We start from the raw sequence: 12,973 nt of genomic DNA on the forward strand, positions 1-12,973 counted from the left end.
TGGTACTCTGGGGTGCTGAATATAATCTGGAACTGTAGGGTTCTATGGGTGCTATATGTTCTCATGAACAATGGGACTCTGGGGTGATGTGTGTGTGTGTGTGCTCAGGAACAGTAGGGTTCTATGGGTTCAGTAGTGCTCTGGAACAGTGGGACCCTGGTTATGTGCTCTGGAACTGTATGTGCTCTGAAACAGTGGATAACTAGGGTGCAGTATATGGTCTGAAACAGTAGGATTTAGAGGTGCTCTGTGTGCTCTAGAACAGTAAAGTTCTATGAGTGCTTATGTGCTCTGGATCAGTATTAGGGATTCTGCATATGCTGTTGAACAATAGGGTTCCACCTTTTGTGAAACAAAGGTTGTTTGTGCCATTTGTATGCCCTGGAACATTGATGGGGGATTGGGACACAACTAGGGTTGCCACCTTTTCTGGAAAAAAAATACCGGCCTTCCTATATATTTATATTTTTTCCCTATTAATAACATTGGGATCAGCCATCATTTTTACCGGCCAGGTGGCAACTCTAGACACAACTGGTTCTGGACAGTGGTGTTGTGTATTGCCTCTGTGGAACCGTGGCCCTGTATTATTTGTGGGATCCCTCTGCTACAGTGTGTGGGGGGTGCCCTTAGATGCACTGCTGCAAGAAAAGATCAAAGCAAAGATCCGATTGGTTCCCGTGGGCAGAAACTGCACTGGTGCAAATTAGTGATAATATTAATGTAAATCTGCTGCTGGATCTTTGTTCATTGATTTGTATGAAACCACAATTTAAATACCCTACTGCTCTAGAAAGTGAGGGTTATTTGAGTGCTGCTGTGCATTGTGGGATGGCTGGACACAATAGGGGACTTGTGTAGACTGAGGAACATCAGGGCCAACTGACTGATTTATGCTGGAGAGACATACAGGCATCTTAAAGGGGAAATAAACCCCTCCATATTTTTAAATATTAGTCCTCTGATCTCTCTCTTACCTGTACTTGCTCTCTATACGCAGAGGTGCCCAGAGACAAGACTTACCTGAAACTGCACCGGCTGGTCTGATTAGGGGTGTGTGTGGTAGAGTCCTGCAACGGGTCGGGTACCTGCGGGTTACCTGCAAAAAAAGCATGTACCCTGCGGGATGCTGGTAGGATTTTCCGTGGCGGGTATAGATGCAGGTTGTGGGTCTCAACTACAGTATATTATCTATATTTTATTCCTTTAAAAAAAAATGAAACTTGTTTCTTTCCCCGCCCACTTTTCATGATGTCATTTCCGTCTTACAGCAACAGCACTGACTTAATGATGGTTGGTGGGTTGCGGATAAGGCAGTTGCGGGATGGGTCGCGGATCCAAGCAGGTACATTTGTGGGTTGCGGTCTGGGTTTCGGGACCAGGTCCCAAAAAATTGGTTATGCTCAGGACTTCGTCTGTGGCTATAACAGGGGGAGACAAGAGAGAACAGGGGCAACAGCCTAAATGTCAAATTGAGTGATTATTTCTTGTACTTAAAGGGGAACTATCCCGAAAAAGAAAATTTAATATAAGCTTCATCATACTGAAATAAGAAACTTTCTAAATTCAATCAATTAAATATACTGTTTGTGAAATAATCAAGTTTATCTTCACTATTCCTCTCTCTGCATCTGTTTCTTTTCATTCTGTCTTCATACAGCAGTTGGGTGTCAGATATTCATTGATAGTTAGATCCAATATATCTTATAGGGGGGCTCCTTTCCTAGCAGATGTATTAGAGCTCCCTCAAATAACTGATTCCAGTACAAACAAAATCTAACAAAATAACTGCCTTTTGCACAAATTCTGCATGTAGAGAGACATGATGTCTGGTGAGTTTAATAGAGTGAGCTCTAATACATCTTCTAGGCAAAAGGAGCCCCCCTATAAGATATATTAGATCTAACTGTCAATGAATATCTGACACCCAACTGCTGCATGAAGAGAGAATGAAGGGAAACAGATGCTAAGAGAGGGATAGTGAAGATGAACTTGATTATTTCAGAAACGGTACAGAATTTCTGTATTTCAAAAGTTTCATATTTCAGTATGCTGAAGCTTATATTAAATTTTCATTTTCGCCATAGTTCCCCTTTAAATACCTTGACATAAAGACTAGGGACATTCTGGGTCACACCCCATATCTGCCATGGCCACACCCAGTTGTCCCCTAACATACTCCCTGATCCACCCAAAGCCCCACCCAGTTGCCAGTAAACCTTCCCCCTTTTTGGGGTCCGCAGTTGGGGACTTTTGTCTCTACGGCAAACAAGCCAAGTGTATTTATGGGGCGCTGCCACTTTAATTGTAATGTCATTTAAATACTTGGATTTTGCACCGAAACCTGTTTAATACCCTAATCTTGACATTGCCCTTTCCAGGGGGTCCCAGGCTGCTCGGGGGGGGCACTTACAGGTCTTTCTCATGGCTGGCAGCAGGTGCTGATATTTTAGGCCTGTGTTCAATGTTTATTTTGGGACTGAGAACAGTTTCCGTTGTTGGATTGTCTGAGCTTTTTATATCGAGCCACAAGGGGCTTTGGCCATCATCTCGTTATTCGCGCGTATGTGGGTCTCCCCGCTATGTTCCAACAATTGGAGTTATAGTTCTATATGGAACGTACCAAATGTAGTCTGCCCCCCTCCTCTAAGATTCCTGCACAATGGATCTGCCATTCATTTTACAGAAAAGACCACTGTAAATATGGCCCACGTGACTCATTAGCTGACACTAGTGATAGGCGAATTTGGGGCGTTTCGCAGATAAGTACTACTATAGTTTATATAAACCATGGCTGCCCCCATGGCTACACAGCAGCTTGTTTATATAAACTATAGTAGTACTTATCTGTTATCTACTGTGTATCCTGTGCTTGAATGGCTGCCCCCATGGCTACACAGCAGCTTGTTTATATAAACTATAGTAGTACTTATCTGTTATCTACTGTGTATCCTGTGCTTGAATGGCTGCCCCCATGGCTACACAGCAGCTTGTTTATATAAACTATAGTAGTACTTATCTGTTATCTACTGTGTATCCTGTGCTTGAATGGCTGCCCCCATGGCTACACAGCAGCTTGTTTATATAAACTATAGTAGTACTTATCTGTTATCTACTGTGTATCCTGTGCTTGAATGGCTGCCCCCATGGCTACACAGCAGCTTGTTTATATAAACTATAGTAGTACTTATCTGTTATCTACTGTGTATCCTGTGCTTGAATGGCTGCCCCCATGGCTACACAGCAGCTTGTTTATATAAACTATAGTAGTACTTATCTGTTATCTACTGTGTATCCTGTGCTTGAATGGCTGCCCCCATGGCTACACAGCAGCTTGTTTATATAAACTATAGTAGTACTTATCTGTTATCTACTGTGTATCCTGTGCTTGAATGGCTGCCCCCATGGCTACACAGCAGCTTGTTTATATAAACTATAGTAGTACTTATCTGTTATCTACTGTGTATCCTGTGCTTTAATGGCTGCCCCCATGGCTACACAGCAACTTGTTTATATAAACTATAGTAGTACTTATCTGTTATCTACTGTGTATACTGTGCTTGAATGACTGCCCCCATGGCTACACAGCAGCTTGTTTATATAAACTATAGTAGTACTTATCTGTTATCTACTGTGTATCCTGTGCTTGAATGGCTGCCCCCATGGCTACACAGCAGCTTGTTTATATAAACTATAGTAGTACTTATCTGTTATCTACTGTGTATCCTGTGCTTGAATGGCTGCCCCCATGGCTACACAGCAGCTTGTTTATATAAACTATAGTAGTACTTATCTGTTATCTACTGTGTATCCTGTGCTTGAATGGCTGCCCCCATGGCTACACAGCAGCTTGTTTATATAAACTATAGTAGTACTTATCTGTTATCTACTGTGTATCCTGTGCTTGAATGGCTGCCCCCATGGCTACACAGCAGCTTGTTTATATAAACTATAGTAGTACTTATCTGTTATCTACTGTGTATCCTGTGCTTGAATGGCTGCCCCCATGGCTACACAGCAGCTTGTTTATATAAACTATAGTAGTACTTATCTGTTATCTACTGTGTATCCTGTGCTTGAATGGCTGCCCCCATGGCTACACAGCAGCTTGTTTATATAAACTATAGTAGTACTTATCTGTTATCTACTGTGTATCCTGTGCTTGAATGGCTGCCCCCATGGCTACACAGCAGCTTGTTTATATAAACTATAGTAGTACTTATCTGTTATCTACTGTGTATCCTGTGCTTGAATGGCTGCCCCCATGGCTACACAGCAGCTTGTTTATATAAACTATAGTAGTACTTATCTGTTATCTACTGTGTATCCTGTGCTTTAATGGCTGCCCCCATGGCTACACAGCAACTTGTTTATATAAACTATAGTAGTACTTATCTGTTATCTACTGTGTATACTGTGCTTGAATGACTGCCCCCATGGCTACACAGCAGCTTGTTTATATAAACTATAGTAGTACTTATCTGTTATCTACTGTGTATCCTGTGCTTGAATGGCTGCCCCCATGGCTACACAGCAGCTTGTATATATAAACTATAGTTGTGTTTGTGAGCAAACACACCCGTTTTACCAGTGCAGGACATCACTACATTGTATTCCTAGTCATTCCTTTTAAACACTTTCATTTTTTGGTGTTACTGTTCCTTTAATAAAGATACCAGATACAGGTTGACCACCAGGGACCCACATATAAGGTATGGCTGCACAGAGGGTCCCTTAAATCCTAAAATAATTGACAATAAATATTTAGGCTTTGAAGTATCCATTATCGGGGGGGGCGGTTCAAAACTTTTGCAAAGGGGCCCTATTTCCGGTGTTGAAGATCTTTGGATGATGATATTACTTTAGATGAGCAAGCAGTATGGTAGCACATGCACACAAGAATAAGTGCAGATTAGGCTCTGCAGAACCGGATAAAAGTATACCTTTACCTGCAGCATTTTTCATGGCGTGAGTGTGAGCTCTGGGAGCAATGCTGCAGGAATGTTACGGAGCAGAACCAATAACAGTAAATATTTAAACTTGGTGCTTCCTGGAAGGGACCGGCCGCTGTCCTAGAAAGCAACAGGCAGTGCAATTTGTGCATTTATATATGTAGAGCTCTGGAATGCTGGGAAAGAATATGGCATTGTGGGTAGAAACAGGTGTTGCGGTTTTGGACCGAGGTACATCGTTTTATTTTTTCTGTTTTTCACATCGATGTCAAGAGGGATCCTTTACTGGCCTTATTCAACGGTAAATGCCCAAACTACAACACAGGCTTCGAACAATAATTTTCCTGGTGGCACGGAAAACGCATGGAAGTCAAACTCGATACCGTTTCCAGCCTTCGAACGCAAATTGACTGGATTATGTCAAACGAAAAACTCACCCGTTTTCTAACCGACACTTATGCCGAATTTCTAATAATATGGCAACCCTGGCTGGAATACAGACGATTTGAACCCACGTCTAGACAGCTGCTCACCATGTGACCATTCTCAGGGTTTGAACCCACCTTCCCCCCTTAGTGCAGAGACACGCGCTGCTATTTTGTGAAATCACTTCTTTAAGCGACTAATCTCCTCGAACTGCCTTCCCGTCGGCTAGAATGTAAATCGCCAGCGGAATGGCACTCCGATCGCTTCAGCCTTTCCGAAGTCGCCAAAGTTTCCTTGTGAGGCAACTTCGGAAAACAAAGCGATCCGATTGTCATCCCACCGACGATTTCGATTCTAGCCGGCGGGAAGGCAGTTCGGGGGGTTTAGTCGCCCGAAGTAGAAGCGATTCGTCACTGGGCGACTAATTTCCCAAAATAGCAGCGTGTCTCTGCCTTTAGTGTTCCCCAAAATGGTCAGATACAGGTTTTCTAAACTCTGCCTTATACATGTCTGCCAAATGGGCTACCTAAGTGGTATTTCTTTTTCACACCTTTTATTATCCCAAATTAGGCTACGAATGTTAACAACTTTGCTTTGTTGTTGTTTAAAGGAGAACTTAGCCCTAAAAATGTATATGGCTAAAAATGCCATATTTTATATAGTGAACTTATTGCACGAGGCTAAAGTTTGAGCTTGTCAATAGCAGCAATGATCCAGGACTTCAAACTTGTCACAGGGGGTCACCATCTTGGAAAGTGTCTGTGACACTCACATGCTCAGTGGGCTCTGATTGGCTGTTGAGAAGCTAAGCTTAGGGCTCGTCACTAATTATCCAGCAGAAAATGAGCTTCCCTGGCTGTAATATAAGCTGATGCTACAGGTTTGCTGATTATTCAATTCTGATGCTAATTGCACTGGTTTCTGTGCTGCCATGTAGTAATTATGTGTATTAATTACTAATCAGCCTTATATTGTGACATTTCTATTCTATGTGTACTGTATATTGTGAGTGGCTCCCTAAGCTCAGTAAGTGACAGCAGCACAGAGCATGTGCAGTGAATCAGCAGAAAAGAAGATGGGGAGCTACTGGGGCATCTTTGGAGACACAGATCTTTACTGCTTAAGGGCTGTGGTTGCCTTGCATTTATAGCTACTTCTTTAGTTAGGCTTTAGTTCTCCTTTAACTGTTAGTTTAGTAACTGTTAGATGTGCAAAGGCCTCTTAACAGGCCGGATGTAAACGTAACATAAAAATAAATTAATATACCCTCCCTCTCCTTACAGTGCCCGAATATTCTGCAAACATTCTGTGCTGTAAGAAGTCCACAGGTATGGCAGAGGATAGCAGCGGAGGTGGGGCTGCATCGGGCAGCTTCTGGGAGGTGAGAGGCTTAACAGACTATTCATCCTGGTATCTTTCTGCATGTGTGTAATGCACCCCCTACTGTAAATGATAAGGATATTAGAAGTCACTGAGGGGTTGTTCTGTGACCATATAAAGGCACGAGGCTGCAGGCTGAGTTATACAGGGAACTCTGAGTATCACTCATGTATTATAAGGGATAATGTACCCCCTACTGTAAATGATAAGGATATTAGAAGTCACTGAGGGGTTCTGTGACCATATAAAGGCACAAGGCTGCAGGCTGAGTTATACAGGGAACTCTGAGTATCACTCATGTATTATAAGGGATAATGTACCCCCTACTGTAAATGATAAGGATATTAGAAGTCACTGAGGGGTTCTGTGACCATATAAAGGCACAAGGCTGCAGGCTGAGTTATACAGGGAACTCTGAGTATCACTCATGTATTATAAGGGATAATGTACCCCCTACTGTAAATGATAAGGATATTAGAAGTCACTGAGGGGTTGTTCTGTGACCATATAAAGGCACAAGGCTGCAGGCTGAGTTATACAGGGAACTCTGAGTATCACTCATGTATTATAAGGGATAATGTACCCCCTACTGTAAATGATAAGGATATTAGAAGTCACTGAGGGGTTGTTCTGTGACCATATAAAGACACAAGGCTGCAGGCTGAGTTATACAGGGAACTCTGAGTATCACTCATGTATTATAAGGGATAATGTACCCCCTACTGTAAATGATAAGGATATTAGAAGTCACTGAGGGGTTGTTCTGTGACCATATAAAGGCACAAGGCTGCAGGCTGAGTTATACAGGGAACTCTGAGTATCACTCATGTATTATAAGGGATAATGTACCCCCTACTGTAAATGATAAGGATATTAGAAGTCACTGAGGGGTTGTTCTGTGACCATATAAAGGCACAAGGCTGCAGGCTGAGTTATACAGGGAACTCTGAGTATCACTCATGTATTATAAGGGATAATGTACCCCCTACTGTAAATGATAAGGATATTAGAAATCACTGAGGGGTTGTTCTGTGACTAAAGACACAAGGCTGCAGGCTGAGTTATACAGGGAACTCTGAGTATCACTCATGTATTATAAGGGATAATGTACCCCCTACTGTAAATGATAAGGATATTAGAAGTCACTGAGGGGTTGTTCTGTGACCATATAAAGGCACAAGGCTGCAGGCTGAGTTATACAGGGAACTCTGAGTATCACTCATGTATTATAAGGGATAATGTACCCCCTACTGTAAATGATAAGGATATTAGAAGTCACTGAGGGGTTGTTCTGTGACCATATAAAGGCACAAGGCTGCAGGATGAGTTATACAGGGAACTCTGAGTATCACTCATGTATTATAAGGGATAATGTACCCCCTACTGTAAATGATAAGGATATTAGAAGTCACTGAGGGGTTGTTCTGTGACTAAAGACACAAGGCTGCAGGCTGAGTTATACAGGGAACTCTGAGTATCACTCATGTATTATAAGGGATAATGTACCCCCTACTGTAAATGATAAGGATATTAGAAGTCACTGAGGGGTTGTTCTGTGACCATATAAAGGCACAAGGCTGCAGGCTGAGTTATACAGGGAACTCTGAGTATCGCTCATGTATTATAAGGGATAATGTACCCCCTACTGTAAATGATAAGGATATTAGAAGTCACTGAGGGGTTGTTCTGTGACCATATAAAGGCACAAGGCTGCAGGCTGAGTTATACAGGGAACTCTGAGTATCACTCATGTATTATAAGGGATAATGTACCCCCTACTGTAAATGATAAGGATATTAGAAGTCACTGAGGGGTTGTTCTGTGACCATATAAAGGCACAAGGCTGCAGGCTGAGTTATACAGGGAACTCTGAGTATCACTCATGTATTATAAGGGATAATGTACCCCCTACTGTAAATGATAAGGATATTAGAAGTCACTGAGGGGTTGTTCTGTGACCATATAAAGACACAAGGCTGCAGGCTGAGTTATACAGGGAACTCTGAGTATCACTCATGTAGTATAAGGGATAATGTACCCCCTACTGTAAATGATAAGGATATTAGAAGTCACTGAGGGGTTGTTCTGTGACCATATAAAGGTACAAGGCTGCAGGCTGAGTTATACAGGGAACTCTGAGTATCACTCATGTATTATAAGGGATAATGTACCCCCTACTGTAAATGATAAGGATATTAGAAGTCACTGAGGGGTTGTTCTGTGACCATATAAAGGCACAAGGCTGCAGGCTGAGTTATACAGGGAACTCTGAGTATCACTCATGTATTATAAGGTATAATGTACCCCCTACTGTAAATGATAAGGATATTAGAAGTCACTGAGGGGTTGTTCTGTGACTAAAGACACAAGGCTGCAGGCTGAGTTATACAGGGAACTCTGAGTATCACTCATGTATTATAAGGGATAATGTACCCCCTACTGTAAATGATAAGGATATTAGAAGTCACTGAGGGGTTGTTCTGTGACCATATAAAGGCACAAGGCTGCAGGCTGAGTTATACAGGGAACTCTGAGTATCACTCATGTATTATAAGGGATAATGTACCCCCTACTGTAAATGATAAGGATATTAGAAGTCACTGAGGGGTTGTTCTGTGACCATATAAAGGCACAAGGCTGCAGGATGAGTTATACAGGGAACTCTGAGTATCACTCATGTATTATAAGGGATAATGTACCCCCTACTGTAAATGATAAGGATATTAGAAGTCACTGAGGGGTTGTTCTGTGACTAAAGACACAAGGCTGCAGGCTGAGTTATACAGGGAACTCTGAGTATCGCTCATGTATTATAAGGGATAATGTACCCCCTACTGTAAATGATAAGGATATTAGAAGTCACTGAGGGGTTGTTCTGTGACCATATAAAGGCACAAGGCTGCAGGCTGAGTTATACAGGGAACTCTGAGTATCACTCATGTATTATAAGGGATAATGTACCCCCTACTGTAAATGATAAGGATATTAGAAGTCACTGAGGGGTTGTTCTGTGACCATATAAAGGCACAAGGCTGCAGGCTGAGTTATACAGGGAACTCTGAGTATCACTCATGTATTATAAGGGATAATGTACCCCCTACTGTAAATGATAAGGATATTAGAAGTCACTGAGGGGTTGTTCTGTGACCATATAAAGACACAAGGCTGCAGGCTGAGTTATACAGGGAACTCTGAGTATCACTCATGTAGTATAAGGGATAATGTACCCCCTACTGTAAATGATAAGGATATTAGAAGTCACTGAGGGGTTGTTCTGTGACCATATAAAGGTACAAGGCTGCAGGCTGAGTTATACAGGGAACTCTGAGTATCACTCATGTATTATAAGGGATAATGTACCCCCTACTGTAAATGATAAGGATATTAGAAGTCACTGAGGGGTTGTTCTGTGACCATATAAAGGCACAAGGCTGCAGGCTGAGTATGTATAGTATATACACACCTCTCTGTGTTCAGGCCGGCAATTACCGCAGTACAGTCAAGCGGATCGAGGACGGGAACCGGCTGTGCAATGACCTAGTCAGTTGTTTCCGCGAGAGAGCCAAGATCGAAAAGAGCTACGCGCAACAGCTTTCCGACTGGAGCAATAAGTGGAGGAATTCTCTGGAGAAGGGTGAGACACGAGCAGATGAGATTTCATAATTTTTAGGTATTGTAGAAATGTAGTTGTTTTGTTGACTCTGTTTCTGGTAAGTTTTCTTAATCCTGCCCATATTTGGGTCTCTCTTCAGCCTCCCGCAGCTATGTATCTATATATCTATATATCTATATATCTATGTATTACATGACAGCTGTCACTCATTTAAACATTCAAATGAAGTGTTGAGGTTGTACATCATTTTTATGTAACAAGATACCTTTTGCAGTTTATCTTTGCAATTTTGTGAGATGATAAATATACACATTTCCATTCTTCATGTAACATTTAAAGCCTTGAGGGAGAATAAGGAGTTTTTCTGCATATCTGACATTTTTCTTTAAATATACATTGTGAAAGGGCTGATTTTACTTTGTAGAGAGAATGTTAGAGACTCTTCTATCGGCACAGGCACCAGAGTTGTGATCTAGATATGATCAGATAGAGTCTGAGCCACTGTTATACAGATAGCTAGAATCTCAGCTGCCATAAAGCAGGACAGGACTGCTGCTTACAATGGGGATCAGATAGGATCTGTGCAGCCACTGGGACAGAATGTTCTGTTATACAGATAGCTAGAATCTCAGCTGCCATAAAGCAGGACAGGATTGCTGCTTACAATGGGGATCAGATAGGATCTGTGCAGCCACTGGGACAGAATGTTCTGTTATACAGATAGCTAGAATCTCAGCTGCCATAAAGCAGGACAGGATTGCTGCTTACAATGGGGATCAGATAGGATCTGTGCAGCCACTGGGACAGAATGCTCTGTTATACAGATAGCTAGAATCTCAACTGCCATAAAGCAGGGCAGGACTGCTGCTTACAATGGGGATCAGATAGGATCTGTGCAGTCACTGGGACAGAATGTTCTGTTATACAGATAGCTAGAATCTCAGCTGCCATAAAGCAGGACAGGACTGCTGCTTACAATGGGGATCAGATAGGATCTGTGCAGTCACTGGGACAGAATGCTCTGTTATACAGATAGCTAGAATCTCAGCTGCCATAAAGCAGGACAGGACTGCTGCTTACAATGGGGATCAGATAGGATCTGTGCAGCCACTGGGACAGAATGCTCTGTTATACAGATAGCTAGAATCTCAGCTGCCATAAAGCAGGGCAGGACTGTTGCTTACAATGGGGATCAGACAGGATTTTTCATTGTTAATCTGAAATTTTGGCAGTGCAATATGGCAGCTTTTTGTCCCTGCAGGGCCTCAGTATGGCACCCTGGAGAAGTCCTGGCAGGCGTTCCTGACGGGCGCAGAGAAGCTGAGTGAGATCCATACGGAGCTGCGGAATCAGATCTGGGACGAGGACAGTGGGAAGGTGCGGGATTGGCAGAAGGAGGCCTTTCACAAGCAGATGATTGGAGGTTTCCGGGAGTCGAAGGAAGCGGAGGAGAGTTTCAGCAAGGCCCAGAAGCCGTGGGTGAAAAAGCTCAAGGATGTAAGTGTGCAAGAAGCTTAGAGGGGAGGGGGTCCTGGGTTATATGGTATATCTGTACTATATAAAATAAAGGATAAATATAAGATTATCGGGTCTGTTTCTATTCTGTGCAGCCTATCGCCTTTTTACTTTTCAACCCTCAGGTAGAAGTAGCTAAAAAGCGCTACCATGTGGCCCGTAAGGATGAAAGATCGGCACAGGTACGAGAGGATCACTCCAAGGCGGACTCAACAGTGTCGCAGGAACAGCTGCGGAAGCTGCAAGACCGCGTGGAGAAATGCAACCAGGAGGTGGAGAAGGTGAGAATGGGCAACCTGTCTGCCATGTTATTGGTGCCACCAGGGGGGCATCATATCTGAAGCACAGGGACGGCTTGCTGCACTAATGGATTTAACAAGGTGATGATGTTGGTATAAGTTTTAGTCATTTCCCCTTGGATTCAGGCGTAATTGCCATATTGGACAATAGCCGCTTATGCAAGGCTGAAACTGTCAGCTGTCTGTAACCCCTTCTTAGGATCCAAGGGAGGGGGAAACAGAAGGAAAAAGATGAATTACTGTTTGTCTGTCTCCCTCCGCCCGGCAGAATAAGGGTCTGTACGAGAAAGCCCTGGAGGAGCTGAACCGATACAACCCCCGCTATATGGAAGACATGGAGCAGGCCTTCGAGAGCTGCCAGGAGGCCGAGCAGAAACGGCTGAGCTTCTTCAAGGAGATGTTGCTGGACTTTCACAAGCACCTCGATCTCTCCAGCAAGGACAGGTAACCCCCTGCCTCCCTCTCGTATAATAAATGGAAAAATTAGGGACGCACTGAATCCAGGATTCGGTTCGGGATTCGGCCTTTTTCAGCAGGATTCGGTTGAATCCTTCTGCCAGGCCGAACCAAATCCAAATCCTAATTTGCATCTGTAAATTAGGGGCGGGGAGGCAAATCACGTGACTTTGTCACAAAACAAGGAAGTAAAAAATGTTTTCCCCTTCCCCCTAATTTGAATATGCAAATGAGGGTTCGGATTAGGTTCGGTATTCGGCTGAATCTTTCGCGAAGGAGTCAGGGGTTCGGCCGAATCCAAAATAGTGGATTCGGTGCATCCCTAGAAAAGA

At 43.1% G+C, this 12,973-nt stretch overlaps 1 protein-coding gene across 1 annotated transcript in view; it reads left to right on the top strand.

The window, feature by feature from the left end:
- The window catches only part of pacsin3.L (protein kinase C and casein kinase substrate in neurons 3 L homeolog), a gene marked incomplete at its 5' end in the record, with an annotated part of 51,185 nt that overhangs the window by 30,219 nt on the left and 7,993 nt on the right, over positions 1–12,973 (top strand). Inside the window, 5 exon segments of the mRNA NM_001092905.1 lie at positions 6,662–6,759; positions 10,236–10,392; positions 11,633–11,868; positions 12,012–12,167; positions 12,454–12,629. Of these exon segments, the coding sequence (NP_001086374.1) occupies positions 6,709–6,759; positions 10,236–10,392; positions 11,633–11,868; positions 12,012–12,167; positions 12,454–12,629 (776 nt within the window).

Source organism: Xenopus laevis, chromosome 4L, assembly GCF_017654675.1.
Source record: "Xenopus laevis strain J_2021 chromosome 4L, Xenopus_laevis_v10.1, whole genome shotgun sequence".
NCBI classification, from domain to species: Eukaryota; Metazoa; Chordata; class Amphibia; order Anura; family Pipidae; genus Xenopus; species Xenopus laevis.